The sequence below is a fragment of the Coffea arabica genome, chromosome 2c (genome assembly GCF_036785885.1).
Source record: "Coffea arabica cultivar ET-39 chromosome 2c, Coffea Arabica ET-39 HiFi, whole genome shotgun sequence".
NCBI classification, from domain to species: domain Eukaryota; kingdom Viridiplantae; phylum Streptophyta; class Magnoliopsida; order Gentianales; family Rubiaceae; genus Coffea; species Coffea arabica.
The window spans coordinates 13,552,429-13,575,207 of NC_092312.1; the positions used below are offsets into that span (position 1 = coordinate 13,552,429).

The 22,779-nt window shown below is 35.9% G+C and overlaps 1 protein-coding gene and 1 pseudogene across 5 annotated transcripts; both read left to right on the forward strand.

The window, feature by feature from the left end:
- The first annotated feature begins 124 nt into the window (after positions 1-124).
- LOC113726159 (uncharacterized) lies at positions 125-15,936 on the forward strand. 5 transcript variants are annotated; one of them, XM_027249719.2, is made up of 17 exons: positions 192-581; positions 1,847-2,246; positions 2,331-2,402; positions 2,505-2,567; positions 4,087-4,299; positions 5,060-5,644; positions 5,746-6,507; positions 7,466-7,753; positions 8,528-8,683; positions 9,373-9,797; positions 10,079-10,535; positions 10,918-11,229; positions 11,856-12,642; positions 12,742-12,800; positions 13,890-14,375; positions 14,987-15,025; positions 15,578-15,936. In XM_027249719.2, the coding sequence occupies exons 1-17, from the start codon at positions 202-204 to the stop codon at positions 15,761-15,763; spliced, it is 5,670 nt and encodes a 1,889-aa protein (XP_027105520.1). In that variant the 5' UTR covers positions 192-201; the 3' UTR covers positions 15,764-15,936. The 5 variants fall into 5 exon arrangements, with proteins under 5 accessions (XP_027105522.1, XP_027105521.1, XP_027105520.1 ...); XM_027249721.2 differs by lacking the exon at positions 13,890-14,375 and having other exon boundaries at positions 125-581; XM_027249720.2 differs by lacking the exon at positions 2,505-2,567 and having other exon boundaries at positions 184-581.
- A 2,014-nt stretch (positions 15,937-17,950) lies between these two features.
- Positions 17,951-19,815, forward strand: LOC140035504 (olee1-like protein; annotated as a pseudogene).
- Positions 19,816-22,779: the final 2,964 nt, after the last annotated feature.

Consider the following 22,779-nt stretch of genomic DNA (forward strand, 5'->3'; position numbering starts at 1 on the left):
GTACCCGATTTTTCGGGTACCCGACCCTCATCTGCCCCGCTGAGAAAAATCGGATCGGGTATCCTATTTTTCGGATCGGATCGGATCGGATTCATCGGGTTTTCGGATCGGCGGGTTTTTTTGCCCACCCCTATTTCCCGCCTTCTACTCCTGCCTTCACCGGCCAACGCCACCGAGAATTTCACATGGTTTAATACCTATATGCCAATGGATTCCGTTGTCCACTCAGCAATAGAAGAGATATGTTCGCAAGGTGGCGGTGGGCTGAGCCTCCTAAATCTATGGCCGAGGCTCCACCAATCTCTCTCCGCCCACGGCCTCCCTCTTTGTCCAAACGTCAAGGCTGCCCTGTGGTCGAACCTCCTCAACGTTCCCGGCCTCCGATTCGAGGTCGAAGGCGACGTGTGTGATTGTCAAGATGCTTTAATCAATTCTCTTGAAAAATGTGAGCAGATGAATATGAAAATCGTCGCTTCCGAACGGCTTCGGAGTAATTTTATCGGAATTACTGATATCGAGGCCTCTGATTCTAAAATCAATGAAAAGCACCGCCGGACTCTCGAACGCCTTGCCATTGCTAGGTAAGGAGAAATAGGAATTTGGGAATTCCACTATTTCATTAATTTTTTAAAATGTTGCTTTCTTGCTTTTTTGGTGCTATCGGCGTATCTTCGACCTGTTCTCAATTGATTTTGGTGCTATCGGTGTATATTCGACCTGTTCTCAACGCTTTTTCTTTCTTCTCCAGAATCAGAGCTACAAGATACCTGCTTTTCGAATTCTGATTTTGGCTTTTCAGAAATAAGCTTTTACAAAATTCAGCATCAGTTGAGATTAAGCCCTTTTTATAGGATTTGGTTTACACTTTTATTGTTATTCTCCTAAATGGGGTACTAGAAGAATAAAGAATAGAATCCATGACGACATTAATACTTTGTTTTAACCATTTGTGTACATGAAACAAAGGACAAATGTGTGCTACAGTATCAGTTTAAAATTTTGTTACACTACCGAGTTTGGATGCATGCCATGTATGCAAGAAGAGAATTTATAATGTGAAGAGAGTGATGTGTCAGTTTACATGCTAATAGCATTCATACACTGAAGTGAGACTTTAACCGCTTTCTCCTGGGGCAGTTGTTTAGCTGAAGGACCAAAGCCGCAGTGGCAATGTTTTTGTGTTTTAAAATGGATAAAAAATTGGATTTTTTAGCCCTTGAAATTGTTGCTGTTTTGTTAATTTAATTTTGATTATTTAAAAGTTGAAATTTTTAGTGGAAACAATTGTAGTGCTTGCAAATTCAGAATTGGGTAGAATGAATTGAAACATGGATTGCCACGCAACTTTTGGTGTCCTACATAAGTCTTTAAAGAATGTAAGATATTTGTTCTTTAATAGCATGGGAAAATATCATGTTTGATGGTGCTTTACATGGTCCCGGAAGATAAGTTCCGTCTTCATACCTTGCGAATACTCGAAAGAACCCTAACCCTAGTGCCTGCGATCATAGGTCGTGATAGCTAAAGTCATATGTTTCAGAACAATCACAAATCTAGGTACCCTGGATTTGAACAGTTACCCATTGCTAGAATTGTATCAGAATGTGAGTGGTCTTTGCTTGGTATTGCAATGAACTTTGCAAGTATTTGTTTAATCGTGTATGTATTTTTATGAAGTGCTGTTGGGCCCTTTACAATTTGCTCTAAGCTATAGAGATCTAGAGACATTAATTTAGAAAATGTGGGACCAAATTGCTTAATTTGTGTAAGTGAAGTTAAGATTTTGGACCGCTGTACAATGTCAGATCAAATCAAAAACAGGTAGTGATATTTAGTGCATTTGCAGAACTAGTGGAGTTACACAAAGTGAACTTGCTAAGGAATTTGGTATCAAAGGAAAGGACATTTTTTACATATTGAAGGCACTGGAATGCCGAGGATTGATTTTGAAGCAGACAACGGTGGTGAAGACTAAAGAAGCATGTGATGAAGGGCACAAAAAAACAATTTCAAATGTGGCAACCAACATGCTGCACTTATACCGTTATGGAAAGCAATTGGGATATCAACAGAGGCTTGAAATCATTAAAGAGAATATACCTTTAGTTGACAGTGATGTTGCAGATGTAACTGCTGCAAACAGTGCTGGCTTTCCCAAAGGACTTGTTAAAGAGGATGTGAATGTAAAAGACTATCTACCAGCACTAAAAGCTATTTGTGATAAACTTGAACAGGCTGATGGAAAGGTCAAGCATATTTAAATTGAGATGTTCATCCTTCTATATGTTCTCTTGTGCAGCATGACTGTGATCCGACTGTTGCCTTTCCAGGTTCTTGTCGTGTCAGATCTTAAGCAGGACCTTGGTTATCGGGGAACTTCTGGGCATAGAGCTTGGAGAAATGTATGGTCTTATTGCCTTTTTCTTTCAACTGCTTTTTTGCTTGTTTTTATAAGGGTATATTTGTTCATTCTAATTGCATCATTCTTTCCAAACTGTTGTTAGATATGTCCCAGGTTGAAAGATGCTGGTGTTGTGGAGGAATGTTTTACTAAAGTGAAAAACAAAGTAAGTAGATTTGTGGATTTAGTCTGAAGATTGAGTTCCACTTAATTCATTAGCATGAAATATCATCACTTAGCTTCAGAGTTAACTTTTATTTCACGCAATCACTTTTTCTGTTGGTAACATTTTATACATTCTTCTTTTGGCCCTCTGTTAGAATTTTATCTTGGATTCCATGTAATAGTGGTTGTCACATCCTTTAACAAGGTGATAATGGCGTAGCTTGTGTTAGAGTATCATGAGGCTTCTCTCGAGCTGTTAAAGGAGTTTGTACAAAGTTCGAATGTTGCTTGTCGGCTGAAAGCTTAAAAGAGATCAACTTGAAGATATTCAAGTTGTTAATATTCAGACTGTTAGTTTAGTACTTGTAAATGGCTTGCACAGGTTTTGGATAATGTGATGCACATCGATGTTTTTCCCAATTTTTATGGTTTTAACGATGTTGGGCATGCTTTTGTAGCTGTATTAAGTGCTTGTTTGATGATTTAAAATTACTTGTAAGTTTGGTCAAGAAGTTGCTTTTGGCTGATTGGAATTTGTTTCCCTTGATGTGCTGTTATTTGTTTTAACATCTCTACATGTCAAAATTGTGTAGGATGTTTGAATGATCACTAATTTGGTTACATTTTCGATGGAGGATTGGGAGGGAGTGATTTTCTTGGAGATTAAAACAAAATCATCTGATTAATCATGGTTCTTAACTGCCGTTCATCTTTGGCTCAGAAGTTTGACATCTCTGTGGATTCTCCTACGTGCTTTGTGGACAGAAAACTCCACGCAAGTTACTTTTTTCTGTTTTATTAATTCTGTTTTCAACTCAAACTTTGACATTTACTCAATTTTGGATGAGAATCAGAAATAGAGGATTAATCTAAACAAGTCAGTGTATTTTAATTTTTGGTACAAGTTAACATCAGGCATACCTGTTACTGTTGTCATTGTATTTCAATTTCTCCTTGCAGACAAGTTTACTTTTATTTGTTTGGAGTTAGTAATTGATATGAAAGAACCTCTTCCAAGAGAGAGAAGAGAACAGCATATCTTGGTTGTTAGAAAAAAAAAAGTTTTTGGCGCCGGAGGGGGGGGGGGTGTTTCAATTCATTAGAAACATTTTTTGTATTAGCATTTTTAAGGACCTATGGTTGTATGCATGTAGGCAAATAGTTGAGGGATAGCTTCAGATGGTTGCCTGATTAGGTCTTCTGGAAAGTGGTAACTGGTAAGGGATATATTTTACATGTCTTGAGAGTACATTGTGTCACTTTCAGTGGTTTGGATCCATGAGTCCTTTGTCCTTTCTTGAGTATTATATATTTATTTTCTATTCAGAGGGTCTGGGGCTCTTTATTGTGGCATTTTACTTGCACGAGCTCTAATAATTAAGCAACTACCCTGTGGAGATGTCTACAAGTTAATTCATGAAATAATATATTATAGAAGAAAAGTCCATCAGTTATGATTGTTCTATATAATAAATGTTCATGTAGGTTGTCACCTTTACTATGTTGTGTGTGTTCTGCAGGAAGTCAAGTGTTTGCAGTTGTTGAAGAAGTTTTCACCGAAACATTTTGAACCAAAATTATCTAGACAAGGTTATGATGAGCTTGATGTGGAACAAACAACAAAATTAGGAAAGAGGGGTCAAATCACAGATCAGCTTGTAGAACTTCCTATTGATCATCAAATTTACGATATGATTGATGCTGAAGGCTCCAAAGGGCTGACATTCACTGAAGTGCGTCCATTTCTTTATTGAAAAGCTCTTAAGTTAATACTTGTACGCTGGTGTGGTTTTGTTTTTGCATTCTGCATTTCACATCCTTTTGAACAAGTTTTATCTTCAAGGAAATTCTGAAGCACTGTAGACCTAGTGGTTGTTTTTTGTTAAATATTAAGTAGTGATCTTCATCTAATCTCTTCCAATACTAATGTTCTCATTGATTTAGTCTTGTTTGAGGTTATATATTGGCATTAGATCATCAAAATGAGCTTTAAGCATTTGGATTTAAGTCATAACTTGCACCATAAAAGTTTTCTAGAGTGTATCATTTTATAGATATTTGTAGGAGCTTGGACTAGAGTGTATCATTTCTAGAGTCATAACCAGTCATTTATATCAAACCCTTTGATGGAGTGAGTTATGTACTGGTCAATATTGTCATTCAACTTTCCTTTCTTGCAATTTGTTTCCTGAGTTGATAATGCATGAGGTGCTTAATCTTTACACTCTTGCTAGGATTTCATGAACTTTATACAGGTTTATGGGCAATGGTCCACTTTGGCAGTTGTATTTGCCAAAATCAAACTGGGAACTAGATATTGGACTGTTAATTTTCATCAAATATGAAGAAAAAATGTAGCTGATGCATTTTCGTATACTTTTTGTGGTGACAGGTGGTGAAGTGCCTTTTCTATGAGTTTGGGCACTATAAGTGTTGACTCTTAATAATAATGCCTATCGTTAATTTTAATGGGATTTGTGATGATGTGAACAGGTATGCAGACGGCTAGGTATATGCAATAAGCAGTACTATGATCGCCTTCTTGATATGTACCCTAGGTTTGGGATGCATTTGCAGGCAGAGAGCTGTAAAAGGAGTTATGTATATCGGTTTTGGACATCTCGTAACTTCAATTCTGAAGCATCTGATATCATCCCTTGTGATACAGCAATGGTAATGCATGAAAATACTGAAAGTGTTCCTCAGCCAGTGGTTTGGGAAACTGATGACAGCTTCATTCCAACCATTCAAGAGGTAGATTCCTCCACTTACAAAGATGTTGCAGATGATGCCCCTGTAAATGAGCCAGAAGTTTGTTATAATTCAACAACTAATGCAGAGGATAACTTAATGCTGCTTACACCGAACAATCCACAGAGCCCAGCCTCTGAGGCTAGTGGAAGGGTTCCTGATATGGAGCTAGGAATTGTGAATACAACTGCATCAAATGGTACTATAAACAATATTTCACCTCCAGTGCCAGTGCCCATGAGACGCCGCTCATACCAGAAGTATCCTTGTCTTGCCTTAGGTGCAGCCAGTGCACTGAGGGAGCAGCGGATTCTTCAGCTGTTGAAGGTTTTCTACTTATGTATCAACTCTTTTTTTCTTAAGTTGACTGGCCTAGGTATTCTTCACATTTACCTTAAATGAGTCTTTTCTCTTTCTATTTTGAGCAGGAAGAGAAGTTCTTAATAAAAGCTGAACTGCATAGAAGGCTTGAGATTGAGAATCTAGAGAAAGAAAAGAGCTCAATGATGGACAGGAGGACTTTAGCACGTAGTTTAAATAAGCTTCAGGAAGAAGGTCAGTGTAGATGCGTTCCTATTCATATGCCTGCCATCTCAAACTGTAGTGCCAGTCGTACTATAGAGGTGGTCCTGCACCCGTCTATTTCTAACTTGTCTGATCAAGTATTGAGTCAAATTCAAGAAAGACACAGGTTATTTGAGATTCAAATACGCCGCCAATGCTATTCTCGGATGAAGAAAGGACAGTCAACTCCTGTATTGGATAGTGTCCAGAGGATCCAGACAAGTGTACATTCGGATACTCAAGCTGAGCAAGCTGAAGCAAGGCTTGCTAATGGGTATGTACTGGCAAAGATGGTACGTACAAAGCTGCTTCACATCTTTCTGTGGAACTACCTCAGGGGTTCACATGGTTGGAATGATCCTTTATCCATCGAAAAAAATGGACATGACATGAGAAATCCTCATAGCACTAGCAAAATGTTTGGTCTAGATGCTGCCATCAAGGCCATGCCTCTTGAGCTGTTCTTACAGGTTGTGGGTTCAACCCAAAAGTTCGAGAATTTGATTGAGAAATGTAGGATGGGTCTGCGCCTTTCTGATCTTCCAGTGGAAGAGTATAGGTGTCTGATGGATACTCAAGCAACAGGGCGCCTATCAAGGTTGATTGACATTTTGCTACGCTTGAAGGTATAGTCTGTAATACATGATAACAAAACAATCTTTTGCTTGGTCTGGGTTGTAATGCTTATTGTGTATAAATGCTGGTTCGCATCTGTTAAATGTGTTGAGAAATTAATGCTACTCAATAGACTACACAAGGATGCTTCTATTGAAGGAGTCTAACATGTAAAAAACTTTGAAATTCATTCTTCTCCCTTTTATAAATTCTTTCAAAGTTCTACATTAATATGCTTGGAAGGGGTGGAAGTTTGACATGGAGAATGGTTTTTAACAGATCCTGGCAACTTGAAATTAAGTATAAAATTCTGCTTAAGCTTTTAATTGAATATTTAATAGGAGCTTTGCCTTATAATAATGTTGAATGGTACTAATTGGTGTGCTGGAAGATCAAAGATTTCAAATTACTGCAGGTGGTTGAGTAGCAGTTAAATGAAGAAAGAGAAGTTTTATGGGTGCTTCATTGCTTATCCTTTTACTTTGATGGGTTTACTTAACTCAAGGGCTTGATTTTTGGGGAGGGGCTAAGAAGAATGTCAAATGTTTACACCTTCCGATGCTTTTTCCAGACATATGGAATTATCTGCTTGATGCATGTGTTTAGAGACAAAGTGTTGAAGTTGTTGGATTTTGGCTTCAATCTGTTCTTTATTCTATTGACTATGATGCATCTGTGGTGGAATCTAAAATCTTATTACCCATAATTCTGGTTCAATTAACAAGGAGCTACACCAGATATGGAATTTCTTGTGTGTTTTTCCTTTTTCCGAGTTGATTTAATTTTTAGAGTGATCATCTTTTTTTGCCCCCAGTTAAATAGATGACATTTACAAACTGTTTCTTTGGCATTGTGTTTGAGTCTTCCTTTAGAAATAGCATGGTAACTTTTCTCCCTTAGGATTCTATTAGCTTTCCTGTTTTGTTATATTCTACGATTTATTCCTGACTTTAAGAATTTCTTGGATAGTTGATTCGCCTTGTAAGAGCTGGGCATTCTGATGGTGAAGCCAAAGTTCAGGATATCACCACCCTTGTCCATGCATTGGAACTTAAACCCTACATTGAGGAACCAGTATCAATAGTAGCCTCCACTTGTGGTTTCATTTTTCCAGATCTTCGCCCTCATGTCCGGCATGATTTTGTTCTCTCGACTAGAAAAGTTGTGGATGAGTACTGGAACACTTTAGAGTACTGTTATTCAGCTGCTGACTCAAAAGCTGCTTTACATGCATTCCCTGGATCTGCTGTTCATGAGGTATTGTCTCCATTTTTTGGTTCTTGTTGATGTCTGATTTGCATTACCAGTTTCTGGTGGTTATAGCAGGAAACATGTATAGTTCTCTTGAGTTTCTGTTTAGCCTAACTACCTTTTGCAGTGAATTAGCTATAAATCTATTGATGTGCTGTGGTGGAATAATTGCGGTTCCTTACTGAATATGCCAGTTTAATGTGTTCTTGTGTATACAAAGATTAAGATACTTGGTATCTCAGAGAATTCACAGATTCTGTTTTTCCTTGTTTCACCTCGGCATTTTCATTTTCAGTTTGTTGGATTGGGTGTATGATTGAAATGATAGGTTAGAGTAGCTGGTTTAACTTCTTTAATACTTTGTACAGTGCACCTTACACATTGGAAGTGTTACTTTATTTTGTTTGTTTAATTAGGGCTGGAGAAGTTAGTTCTCTTAGGCAATGCAAAAGAGACGTCCTAGATTTAAATCGGTGATTTATTAACTCAGTTTATAATCAGGTTCCTTTAGTTGGCTGCCTTTTTTTTTTTTTTTTTTTTTTGTAGCACTAGTCAAGCTTTCCTTTGGGTATCTTTGGTTTTGTAGCACTAATCAAGCTTCCTTTTGGTAGACATTTTGTAGTGAAGTTTCTGTACTATTGTTTCCTTTCCTAGCAAATCATTATTGTAAAATAATGAGTGGACATAATAAATTGTATGGTTTCATGTTTTTCTCTACAAACTTTGCTTTCCCAGCTTTTACTTCGTTTCTCTCCTTTAAACTGAAATTAAATTTGTCAGATATTCTTCCCCCGATCATGGGCCTCAGCTCGGGTTATGACAGTTGATCAGCGTGCTGAGCTCCTCAAGCGTGTTGTAACTGATGAACCACATAAAAAACTGTCATATGGAGAATGTCGGGAGATTGCCAATGATCTTAATTTGACTGTTGAGCAGGTTTGTCTGCTTTCCATTTTTTTTTGGGCGTGATCCACTATCCTGCACTATCTGTCAACTGTCATAAAACCTTTTGCTTAAATCTGCCTAATAGCAACACCTAGTTAAACAGCGTTGCTTTTCTTTCCCCCAGTGATCCATTTTGTCATTATCTTTCATGAACATGTCCATTTTGTTGTGAAATCTGCTGCAAACCAACCTATTTGTTTACATTATAAAACCTCTTCCCTTGTCTGGTCTTGTTTTTTCGCTTCATTTGAGCTCATTGATCTTTTAGCTGTAATTTTGAGCTCCCCACATGCTTGATTTAGTTGGTTCTAGTTGCTGCCTGTTACTGCTTGCCTGAATGAATCAATTCGTGATACTTTGGTATGCAAAAGAGTTAATAGCTTAGATCTAATGCAAAGATGACAATTCTGTATTCCTTTCTCGGGTTGTTGTGCATTGGGGCTGGGGGTAAGGGGTAGTTAGTTTGACTGGATCCTCATTGGGACCTACTTGGAGACAGGCGAGATTTTATAGCTAGGACTCACAGAAGATTGAAAAAATAAAACTTTGGTTTTCTGTCAATGCATAAAAGCAAGTCATTGTTCATTCTTTACACGGTTCCACCATCTGTTTTTTGAAGGCTTTAGATGATGCATTGTCCAATTCATTTGCGAACATCAAGTAAGAACTGCTACTTTCAGGTGCTTCGTGTCTATCAAGGTAAGAGACAAAAGCGCTTCACCAGTTTTGGAGGAGATTCTTATGCTCGAGGCAATGAATTTGATCCACTGAGACATACATCTAGTTCTTCTGCACGCAAAAGAAAAAGATCTTTTAAAGGGAAGTCCCCAAAGCATGCCAAGTCTGAAACCAAGGGAGGATATTGGAGTAAGGGCAGGCTTGCACAAATATCTGACACAGAAAGAGAAGATACTTTCATAACTTCCTTGGGAGATTATGGAAGTCATTTGCTGGAAGAGCGTATTAATGATCAGATGCAAGCTGTGGAACAGCAAGAATCAAATGAAGAAAATGAGCATGATCAATTCTTTATTCACAAATATGCTCTATCGAAGCTGAAAACAGGACGCCAGAATAGATTTTCGTGGACAGAAGAAGCTGACAGGTAAAGAGTGACAATTCCACATGCAAAGCCCAAACCAGTTTGCTTGATGGAGTAAATAAGCATTTTTTTCAGTGGTACTCCTTTAACAGTTGAGAGCAAATGAAACCGGGGAATATCTATTTTGATTTTCTGTAGCTTCTTAGCATTCTATTCTGAGGTTAGCTGTATTGGTCAATATGTGGTTGATTTTTTTTTTGCTGTGGACTACAGCTTGTAGTCTGATACTGATATTTCTTGCCATCTGGATCTTTGACATGATAAAGTTTTCTGGTTGATTATAGGCAATTAGTGATCGAGTATGTGAGGAATCGTGCTTTGCTGGGGGCAAAATATCATCGCACAGATTGGGGCTCTCTTTCAAATCTGCCTGCACCTCCTGAGACCTGCAGAAGAAGAATGGCGATGTTGAATAGTACTCCACAGTTCAGGAAAGCTGTACTTAGACTGTGCAATATGCTTGCAGAGAGATATGAAAAGTACCTAGAGAAATACCAAAAGAACTCATTAAACTTGGATGATGGAAGACCACTGGTTCGGGAAGCCATGATGGTAGGGGACTGTAATGAGAACCTTTTTGATTGCTTTGAACATGGTAAAGAGTTAAAGTCTCACATACGTTGGGATAATTTTGATGACTGCAATATAAAGATAGCCCTGGATGATGTTCTGCGATACAAGACGATAGCTAAGTCGAACACCTCCAAGCAAGTTGATTCTTATGAATGGTCTCATGGACAGGTAAGTTGCAGATTCTTTTGCAGTTGAGCTTCTTCAGTATATATTTAGAGACATTAATTGCAAGATTTGTTTTGAGTAGATTTAAGTAATTTGAGCTTTTGAGTGAGTAACCAATGATATTCAAGTCAAATAGGAATACTACTTGAAATTTTTAGGTGACTGTGCTAAGATTCTTAATGTTACATGAGTAAGCCTTCTCATCTCTTGTTGGCATTGTGAAACTCCCCCCTCCCCTTCGGGCCAAAAAAAAAAAGATTGTCTGAATTGAAGTCTGTAATAAAGTGTCTTGCTTCAGCATTGCCTAAAATAATCTATTGTTGTAGGCACTAGCCATTGAAATCTTCAGCAAATCAGGTTCACAATTTTACTGTTATGCTTGCAGGACCCCTTTAATACTGATAAAGTCTGTCAAGAGCGTCAGATTTGTGGTGGAAGAAGTACAAATTCTGCTCAAAGATCAAGTTCTTATCGTATTGTTCAAAAGTATAACAAGCTTTTAAACGAGGGCAATACTACTAGTAGACGAATATATGGATCAGTTGCAGTTTCTAATGCTGCAGAATTATTTAAGCTCATTTTTCTGAGCACCTCAATTACTCCGCAGGCTTCAATATTGCTGGCTGAGACATTGAGGCGCTATTCTCAGCATGATCTTTTTGCTGCTTTTAGCTACCTCAGGGAAAAGAAGATTATGGTATTCTTCTTCCATGTTTATTTTGTATTAGCAATAATGCTATGCTAAAGGACATAAAATCTGTATGTAACTTCCTGTCAATACAAAATCCGGCAATTATGATATCTATTGTGCTAATTGTGTCAATTTAGTGTCCAATTTAATATCCACTGTGAAAGAAGCATGTTTTGGCAAATTCCGTCTTGTTATATGTTCTTAACTGCTTCAATGTGCCAAAGTTAAAGCTACTTTTTATTAGCACTTTTCTATTGGTTTAATGTGCTTTCAAAAGTCCTGGCTTTTAAGATAAACTTTGTGGTCTTTCTTCCTAGTTTTTTCTTTTTGGGCTTTTCAAATGGAATAAAATGTTCATTTATATATTCTTTTGCATCCTTGTAACTGTGTTCAGCTTGGAATTTTTTTAATTGAGGTAAGGGTTCTGTATTTTGTGTCAAGAGGTGGTAGGGCATACTTATGCACTCTTGGACCAAAGCTGAAGGAGGAAAAGCTAAAAGCAGCTATTTGCTTCTTCCAGTGGTCATTTAGAGTATACTTGGTCCTATTGATATTTATGCCTCATTATTCTACAAGCTACTTTGGAATGTTGTGTGTGTTTTCTAAATGAGCTATTTATTTCCAATTGGCAGATTGGTGGCAATGCTACAAGTCCATTTGCACTTTCTCAGCACTTCTTGCACAGCATATCTTTGTCTCCATTTCCACCAAATGCTGGCAAAAGAGCTTCCAAGTTTGCTAGCTGGCTTGACAGAAGGGAGAAGGATTTGATAGAAGAGGAAATTCAACTTCCTGCAGATTTACAATGTGGAGACATCTTTCATTTGTGCGGTTTAATCTCTCTAGGTGAACTGTCAATAACACCATGCTTGCCAGAGGATGGTATTGGAGAGGCTGAGGACTCCAGAACTTCTAAACGTAAAAATGATACAAGTGAATATTGTGGTGACAAGTCTAAGAGACTAAAAACATCAATGCCTGGCGAGGGTGAGATTATCTGCCGGCGAGAAAAAGGTTTTCCTGGAATAAGGTTATCCTTGAGTCGTGTGACAGTTCCAAGAATGTGCTTTTTAGAATTGTTTAAAGACAAGGACAGCACTGGGGTCTCACTTTTCTGTGACAAGGATCAATGTAATTCCCCATGCCCACAAAGTGGCGGCACCTCATCTCTCTCTGATGAATGTACCTTTCTGAATGAGGTAAAATATGATTTGGGAATCAACTGCACTGCTACAGCTGCCCATAAGTCACCTTGGGAATCTATGACAAGCTATGCTGATCATCTAGTTTCTTCGTTTCATGATGGAGAAAATTCTCCTTTTCATACAGAGCTATTTAGAACTATTTGTTCTGCCATTCAGAAGTCTGGTGACCAAGGTTTGAGCATGGAAGAAATTGCCAATCTTTTGAACATAGCAGGTAATTGCATGATTGTTTGTATGTTTGAATTTAAACTTACGGAAGTGTTAAAGTTGTATATCATTTCGAAATTGATCAGAGCAACATGTTTATGTTTAGGGGAAAAGGAGTTAGAAATTGTTGTTGATGTGCTTGAAGCATTTGGACGAGCTTTTAAGGTTCGTTTAATTGATTTTATTCTTTCTGCCACATTCTACTTTTGTTCAAACCTTATCTAATTTTTTTTTTCATTTTTTTGCTGGGGTATAATTGCATTTTATTTTAAGTCAAGATGTTTTAGGCTTCAACAGGTTTTGTATTTTAGGATTATTGGAGAATTATAATAAAAAGCATTTATGTGCTTTCTTTCCTCCAATTGCAAAGGCCATGCTGTTTGGTGAACAGCTTATCATGGATTAGACAATAGTTGTATTTTATCTCCAGATCTTAGAGAAGGCCGTGGATTTGCCATGTGGAGCATGGTTCATAGTCGTGGTCGCGGTTGCGGTTGCGGTTTGGACCGTTCCACATCGGTCTCGGCATATCGGTCGTGGTCTTGGCGAGACGCAAAATTTTGAAATATTTAATATTCTAAAAATTGCAAAATATATATGATAAAAAAATAATTAAAAAATTAACAAAAATAATAAAAATTCGAGCTGACTCGGGACGACTCGGTCATTTCTATCTATCTCAGAGTCGTCTTGGCCGAGTTCCCGGCGATTCATTATCTCAGAGTCATCTCGTCCCGGTATCGGATCGGGAAGCCCCATTCCAGTGATGACTCAGCCGAGTCGTCTCGGTCTCAGCCAAGTCTTTGAACCATGATGTGGAGGATCTGGTTACACCCCAACTTTAGGCTAATAAAAGTTCTATGGCTGGATGACATTTTGTTCGCAAGGAAAATGTTGTTGATTTTTGTGTTGTAGTATATATATGTTAAGTTTATACACTGGAGATGCTTCTAGTATTAAAATAACCCATAGGGAAATCATGCTCCTAGTTGAAGCTGTTAGTGAGGAGAATAATTTCCTAGTTTACAAACTTAAAAAACATCTACATTGACCAGCATGATCAAACTGCTTCCTTTTCTTGAAAATCCCCATATTCCACCGGTTCTTATTTTTATGTTTTTTTTTATCTGTCTTCACTCTTCTGTATATACAACTTTAGCATGGAGGGAACCAAATGGATTACTGACAGAGTATAACAATGAAAGCTAGAAAGAAAGACTTGTTAATAACTGACAATTCATGGTGTTGATATAGGTCAGTGCTTATGATGCCATCCATGTTGTTGATTCTCTGTACCGATCCAAGTACTTTTTGGCCTCCGTGGCTGAATCTAATCAAAATCCTCAAGTAACTCCTTCGGTAGATTCCAAAGGAACAAGTCATGAGGAGCATAAGCTCATTAATGTGGGAAGTCAAGAAGATGATGTTGGCTTACAAGATGAGATAAGCACAGACACTGATGATGTCCACAAAATTACAATTCTTAATCATCCTAAAGAGTTAACGGAACCTTTAAGTGTAATTCAGAGATCCAATGAAGTAGAAGACCATGCACATTCTGAAGTAATTTCTTCTGAAGTGAATCCAAGAGGCGACATGTTTGAGGTTCGATCTTGTGATCCTTTTGTATATCCTATTCTTCCTTGGATTAATGGAGATGGGACCATCAATGAACTTGTCTACAAGGGGCTTGTACGTCGCATTCTTGGTATCGTGATGCAAAATCCAGGGATTTTAAGAGTAAGTGTTTTGCAATATGAACTGTAAATGCTTGTTCAAAGCATGATTTCTACAATGTTGAAGTCCTTGTTGCTGTCTCTGGTTAGAAAACTGTCTAACTTGTGGTGGTTAATGTACATCCTGTTGGAATTATATAAGTTCGTTGACTTGAATAGGTTTCAGGTAATTTGCATTCATGAAGTGGTATCTACTTCTGCAGTGGATCCAGAACATATAGGCAGGAGATTAACACTTTTTTTCTGTCTTATGTAACATCGATTGGGTAGAAATCTGTTTTTTTATCTTTGTTGTTATTGGCAAGGTGAATGGGGATGATAATTCAGGTTTGGTGGAGTCAACCTCCAATTGCTCTATGCTATGTGACAACTTTAAAATTGTTCTCCGATGGTGGCAGGAAATTGTAAATACATGTTTTATTGGTTTTTAGGTATTCAGAAAGTATTTCAAGGCCAAGAGATCTTTTAAATGCTGGTCATGGTGATTATCATATGTTCATATAGTCTTAGGGATCATGATCATCCTTCATGTGTAATAGCTATTACGTATCTCCATACACATGCGAAACTGCTGTAACTTGGTTTTTGAATGTCATCCTTTTTTGTCTGTTGCAGGATGATATAATAAAGCAAATGGGTGCATTAAATCCCCAGGTACGTTGTTAATGTTGTGGTGAAGCGAATATTCCTGTGCCTTTTGTTGCACTTCTATTTCCCTAGGAAGATCCAAAAATAGTTAATTGGTTTTGGAAGGTTTTAGGGTTCAATTCTAATGCAAAGAGATGTTTTTGTTTGCCAAGAATCTGGAAGGATAGATAGAATTTTGATAAGCTTGGTTTTCATTTTCTGTTTCGCCTTCCCTCTTTGTTTACTGTCTGTGAAAGAGGGGGGGAAATGGAGAGCCATTGAAATCAATTTGTCACTCAAAAGTGATTGGTGTGGAAATGTTTTTGTTATTACTCCACTGATTACGTTTCTACTATAGTTTCCTAAAAAACTTGGCCACTAAATTTGCATATAATTTAACAGAAAAAACTCAGTCATTTAATATTTTGCCTGAGCTCTTGCAGCTTTATTGATGAATTTTTTTTTTTTTTAAGTTTTGAAACTGCATAAACATGCTTACATTTTCTATCTGGTATGCTTCCATGAAATACGAGTTCTTGTACTGGTGGATCTTTGACACTATGTTTTACTGTTTTCCAGAGCTGCAGAAAATTGCTAGAGAAACTGATTCAGGACAAGCATATAATAGTGCGCAGGATGCACCAGACCACATGTCCCGAGCCTCCTGCAATTCTGCGTAGCCTTTTGGGGAGCTGCACAAAGAAATCAAAATTAGTTTACCGAGAACATCTTTTTGCAAATCCCATGAGCACCGCTTTGTTGTAAAGTGGTAATTATTTGTGCCACAAATTAGAATAAGCTTTTGTACATAACTTTTGTATATACTGTTTGTAGTAAAATTATTGACAAATAGTCCACTATTTTTGTTTTCTGTGGACTCACTTTGCAGGGATGGTTGTTGTCCTATACGCATAAAACCATGAAAGTTCACATTGTCATCGGATGTATGTTGGACGTGAAAGTGTACTTTGCTTATATATGTGTGTTTGGTCAGAGTTAATCCTGCCCTAGTTGAGGGCTTGGGATTCTCTGTCCAAAATATCTATCCAATTTCCTTGTAGGATGGGAAATGAGGTTGCACTTAAAATATTGATTACACTGACTTACATCCTTCCTGACATCTCCTTTAAAGATAGAACTCTTTTTGTATTGCAAATTTTACAGGATTTGTATTTTATCTATACTCTATATAAAGCTTAAAGAAGGGGTTTGAAGTTAACATTAAAGTTAACAGTTATCGTCACTTTATGAATTTTCTTTTTTATCCTTATAAAAACTATTTTTACTTTAACTGCTTATAACTACAAATGTGTATTTTTACTTTTAATTATTTAAGTATATGTTTTTTCAACATAACTACCACTAAATATTATAACTACTAATATAAAATTATTTTATGAAAAATATTTAAAAGATTGAAGTTTGCTTCAGTAATAAAAAATTTATTTAAAATATATGATCATAAATATTATGTATTTTTCTGATTGCACACACATTGAGTGTGTATTGAGCACTAGTATTGGTTAATAGGCATTACGAGTCATTTGAAAAGATATTGGTTGTAACTCGAGAATCAGATACTACATTGTAGCTGTTAAGGGTTACAGATTTCGCGTTTGGGAATGTAATAGGTAAGGATTATATAGTTTCTCATTTTAGAAAGAGGATTGATTATCACCTCATACCATAACATTCGTCTCTCCAACTTCGACATTTCTTTTCTTTTGAAAGACAAACAAAGTATTTGACATTTCTAATCTTGTCTTATGAAAGGCAAAAAAATAAATAAATAAAGCAAGCATGTGCTAGAAGTAAAATTATTCAAATGAAAAATTCTACTCTAAGTGAGGTATAACTTGTAAGATAGATACAAATTAAATGATGGTTCATTTCCTTAATTTTAGAGATTCCTGTGTTTGTATATATTGTTTAGACATATCGTGATAGGTGAACACTTATTCTAATAATGCCTTTCTTCTTATTACTACTTTTTTTTTCTTACCCATTTGATTTCTTAAAAGGCTTATAAAGGCGGTACTGTTGCATTTTACTCATTAATATTACTCCAAAAAAACTAATATTTAAATTTTTATGAATGCCCATAGCTTTTGTTCTTTTGTGTTCTTGTAACCCATTTGATTTCTTTTTTCTTTTTTTCATAAACCTAATTGTCTCATTTTACTCATTATCTCTCCAAAATAATAATATTAGTAATGCTTAAGAAAAAAAGGTGTTTTCTTTAAAATCATGGTGAAAGCACCCTAAATACACTCATACAGGAAAGGAAATAAGAATAGGAGCGAGAATTACGTATGATTTTACATATGCTCAAAGAGCGAAAAGAGAGATACTCCCTCCGTCCTCTCACTTTGATAGTTTGATTTTTTTTCCCACACAGTTAAAAAGAAAAATTAGTTAACTTTACTGGAAAAGTATACCTAACCTATTATTTTTCTAAAACATTCTTACATTAATATTAGTAGTATAACTGACCATTATACCTTTACATTAATTGTAATAACAATATTGATCAAAACTTGCACCATTCAAAATATGAATAAAAGAAATTAGTGAAGAAGTCACGTTATATTCATTGATAAAAAAGTACATTAAATAAAGGTACTTTAGAGAAGTTAAAAGTTAACTATATTATTCAATTGAATAGCGAACTATAATTTGGGACAGATGAAAAAAGAAAACAATACTATTAAAGTGGAACGGAGGGAGAAAGTTATATTTCCTAACCGCAAAGTAGGCATGGTAAGACAGCATTAACAAGATTTCTACAAAAACTTTCCTCAAATGTAGCCAAAGCCAGACGCTGAATTTTTTGCAGATCCAATAAAAGAATTTTGTCGTCCTAACTTAATTTTTAGTCCTGCAGAATCTTTGGCAAACCCTATCAAAACTCTTCTCCTGCTGTGCATTGCTATGTTCTTCATTTCCATATAGATGTGGCAATTTGTCCCAAGTCCCAATGGATTACCCATGCCCATTGAGACTTTGGGCGGGATGGGTATTGAAATTTAATATTGGGTTTAAAATGGGACAAATCCCAATTGTATCCATTAATTGATGGGAAATTTTGGAAAATGCTTGGGTACCCATTGGGCTCAAATAGCAAGGGCTCCGTTTGGATTAACTATTTTTTAGGGGTGTTTTTGAAATATTTTATTGTATTAGTGTATATGAAAAATTTTTACTATAAAATTTTTTTGAAATATTTGATATACTAATATGGATGAAATGTTTTTTGAGTTATTGTATATTACTGTAACATTGTATTTGAAAAACTTATTTTTTGAAAAAATAGCCAATCCAAACGGAGTCTTAGATTCAAAAATTATCTTTAACAATTTTTATAGTCATGATTGTATATCTATCTTTTCCTTTATTTGTTAATCCAATTTTTAGTGATAATCCTGAGTATAAAGCACTTGCATGTTTATTTAATAAAACTAAAAGAAATTTAATAAATCAAAAATATTAAAATTATATAAAAAATAAAAAAATAAATTAAAGAAAAAATATATATAGAAAATATATTTGGGTATTGGGCGGGATCAATCTAAACCCATCCCAAAGTGATCCCGCCCAAATTAGTCCCAAAACATATATGGGTAAGGTTGGGCCCAAACCCATATGACTCGGTTCCATCTTAAACCCAAGCAAATCCCGCCCATCCCGCCCATTTTGCCACCTCTATTTCCATAGCTCAGGCAGCCAATCCTCAGTTTAAAGTTGAAGGAGAGGTTTATTGTGACAAATGCCGTGCTCAATTGAAGAATAGATTAAGTGAACCAATGCCAGGTACAAACTTCGTGTATCTTGAACCTCTTGCGCCATTTTTCCATGCCGTGTGAACCATTTTTGCTATTCAATTTAGAAATTGATCATCACATGATTAAAGTTGCATCGGAAACAAAGTACAATCATGATTGGGTTTCACCAAATCATTTGAGTTGCAGGATGCATGTCTATTAGAATTGCCCTTGTATGGGTAGGGAATTGGAATGATTTTGGTGATTTCAGTTATATACATAGATAATTTTTTTTTCAGAATTAAAGAAATGCTACTATTTTTCTTCTGTTCCTAAAATATACAAATCGTTATTGGAAAGCGGACATCTTACTTTTTATCCAATCAAAATTGTTCTGTCATATGATTGTTGAGAGAATTGATAATGCAGAATAAAAATGTACAATGTTCTGACATTTAACGTAGATTTGTCAAAATATTGGTCAATAAAAAACACTAAATTTGTCCGGACAGGCATTATTCAAAAAAAAAAAAAGAAATGTTAAATTCTTTAAACACATTTTTTTTAACAATCTTTTTGTGTCACAAGTATATATCACATCATGACAAGTTCTATCATAAACAAAAAAAAATGTTCATACAATCTACAATCCAAACAGACTTAAACTATTTTTTTAACTCACCGGAGCCTTTACTTTTTGTTGGTGCAGCAGAACATCTCATCGAAGCTTGTTGCCCCATGCACGCAGGTGCCACTGTATGACTGGAATGCCAAGACCCTCAAGAGCGGCACCTGACATACAGCTTGGAAGGACAAACTGAAGCATCCACTATATACAGCCTAGAAGTAGAAGGAGATCATGAAGATGAAATCTGTGAAGATGTACTTGTGAAAAGCAACAAGCCTGATTGTAGTGAGATTCCTAAACAAGGGTTGGCACAAGCCAGCTCAAGAATTAGCCTCACAGCCAACAATGGCATCGTTGATTAGGTTCGCTGCCCCAATTGTCTGGGATTCTTGGCCTAGGAGCCAGCTCCTGAATGCAAGGAGGTCTAGCTATAAGGAACTCAATATCCTTCCCGAGGAGCTATCTTGAAGGGGAAAAGCAACTTGGAATGGTTGAAATGTTAAACTTGAACCACATTTTTTGCTTATTCCCAACCATTTTTCCCTTTCTTGATCTTGACATTAATGAAATCGTAAGAGAGATACACAAGGATTTTGTAGCATGCCTGAGTGGTTTTTTTTTTTGGCAAAATGGTCAAGGTAGCAAATGTCTGAAATCTAGCTATCGATGGATGAATTAATATTCTCTGTTTTGAAGTGGAATACCTGCTAATTATCTGATTGTAGGAGTCAGGATCAATTCATTTTTAGTATAATCTAGCTCTTTTCTGTATGTAACAAGAGTGAAGTTTTTAATCTACACCAAAAGCCATGAAAATTTTCAGCTCTAAATTAAGGTAATAATTTCTTTCTTAAACATTAGCATGCACCAATAGAGTCTTCTCATTCAGCATGCAGAATATTTCTTGTTAAGAATTGAGGCAGCTATCTTTCCATTCTTCTTAAAAAGATCTGCATTAAACTGTCATATCATATGTACCAACTATTATTAAGCACACTAGTATTTGCTGTGTTTTAGAAATAAACATACTACAGCTGCTTATATATCTTAACCCCCCCCCCCCTCCTCCCCAAAAAAAAAAGCAGCTACTCATACTAATCCTATATGATGTGCAGCGGCAGGACCCTTTAGCATGATGATCTCTATTTAAACTTTTGCCTCTAACTAATGACTGACAAATTCTGAAATGAAGGAAACTTCTTTAAGCTTTATCAACTTATTAACTAATTGACCACTTACATAATAAGATAATTTTTACGTACTTCGAAGCATGATTAGGGTAAGCGTTTAGACATATTAAACTGATCAATTAATCTTCCTTTTCATTGAAAAAAAAAAATAACATCATGCATATCGTAAACCTACCCGGATCACTCGTCCAAAATATGCTATACTCAACGAATGATCTGTGCCCCTATATAACACGTCGACCAAAAGAGCGTAAAGGTGGAAAGCTGAGTGGTTGGGAGAAAATTTTCACGAAAGTGTGAAGAAGGACACTTTTCACGAAAGCAAAAGGCATTTGATAAAGTTAGACACTAGCTTCTTGTTAGCTTAGGAAAGAGATATTTTATCAAGGAGGTCTTGATCTAACAATTAAGATTGAGATTTTAAGAATTAAAAGTTTTAAATTCAACTTTTCTATCCCCTTTCCACTTCTTAAGTCCAACCCCTCTCTTGTTTCCAAAAAAAAAAATTTTTTTTGAAAAAAGAGAGATTAGAAAAAAAAAAAAAAAAAAAAAGGGGACACTTCCCATTGTATTAGTTATCAGATCAATATTGCTCAAGTCCTCAGTTTTTGTAGTGATGTAAACATATTCTACAAGAAAATCTGATACTAAAGTGCATGTGTTTCAGCACGAGAATCCTTGTGAGAATTCTCTGAGTGTGTGCTCTTGGATCAGATTCCGTTAATATGCTTTCTTTCAACTCTTAAATTGCAACCAAATAAAGATTGGGAGACAACTCCACAAACTGCAATATTTTATAGCAAAAATCTTTGATTACATTTCGAATAATCTCAAGGTGTGGTCCTAGCCGTTCAATATTGAGGAAAGAATGGCTTTTAACTCGACATGCACTCTTTTTTGGTTCTTTGTCCCTTTCCTTCCTCTCCCTCACATCATTGCACCAAATGGTTAATGCCTATAAAGATAAAGTTCATGACTAAAAACATCTTACAATGTTATTTCCTTTCTTCTTTTTCCATTACTATTTTTTTTTTTTTTTTGTGGCGAGGGTACATGGGAGGTAAGGGGTGGGACTTTAAAGTGTAGAAAGAGCATATTACCATTTCCACTTTTTTTTTTAATTCATTCGCAATTGCTGGTTTTCTTGTTGATTAATTTGGAGAGTAACAAAACGAAATTAAATGAGACAGGTTTTTTTTGTTTTTTTTTTTAGCAGCAAAAGCATACGTATTAGAAAGACAGATTCATTTTTCCCCTATGAAGATAGGTAAAACGCTTTAGAAAAGGAAAACTTTCTCTCCCTTTTTATCTATGGTTTTGTACATAATCATGAGGAGATTCAAATTGAGGTCTTATAGTGGCATATTATAAACATTAATGTAATTTGATGAGCCAGCCGCAATGAACCCTTTAACCTAGCTCCTATATATATATATATATATATATATATATACTCTCTCTATGTCGTCATAAAATCAAAGACTGTCGCAATCCCAAAATGATCATTTATGCACACCTTTAATTGGTGAAATGGATTGAAACTGGAATAAAAACGTATGAATTAAATAACTCAAATTGATTGAGCAAATAGTATACTCTAAAAATTGGAGTAAATACTAGGTCAGTTTTTTAGTACTTATAAAAACCTTTTTTGGTACTTACAAAGACCTGTTTGGTACGACTCTATTAGGTCACTTTTTAATTTTTCAAAAGACAGCTTTAATTCGTTTATCGAGGTCAAAGCTTTTTCCCAACGGTAATTTGAACAATCATGTATCCAGTCACAAAAAGAGTTACGTTGTTACGTCAAATTGCACCTAATAGCAGCAAGTCATCATCATATCTAGCCCCATTAGTTGCAAAAAAAAAAAAAAAAAAAAATCTCTTTGGCAAAGGATAAAGAAAGACTAAATGGATTACACAGCTAACATCCTCTTGTTGTTTTGGTATTTTATGGGTATATATCTTTGTTTTTTCTTGTAATCCAAGTGGGAAGTTTGGCATGAGCACTACAGTTCTATCTTTATTAATAGAAAATTTTGAATGAACAAAGAAAACCTGTTACCTAAACTGATCTAGCTAGTTCAAGAACAAAGGAACAAAGCAAGATGTGTAATCTTGCATCCCCCTAATTAGAATTTTAAATATACTATAAACTGTATTAACTAAAAGTTATATAAGGATGTGTGAGACATCTAATAC

Coding starts and splice junctions, on each gene's coding strand:
- LOC113726159 (XM_027249719.2), top strand. CDS start 202: ATGCCAATGGATTCCGTTGTCCACTCAGCAATAGAAGAGATATGTTCG. Junction 2,247..2,330: donor TTGAACAGGCTGATGGAAAG/GTCAAGCATATT, acceptor TTGCCTTTCCAG/GTTCTTGTCGTGTCAGATCT. Junction 12,801..13,889: donor CATTTGGACGAGCTTTTAAG/GTTCGTTTAATT, acceptor GTGTTGATATAG/GTCAGTGCTTATGATGCCAT.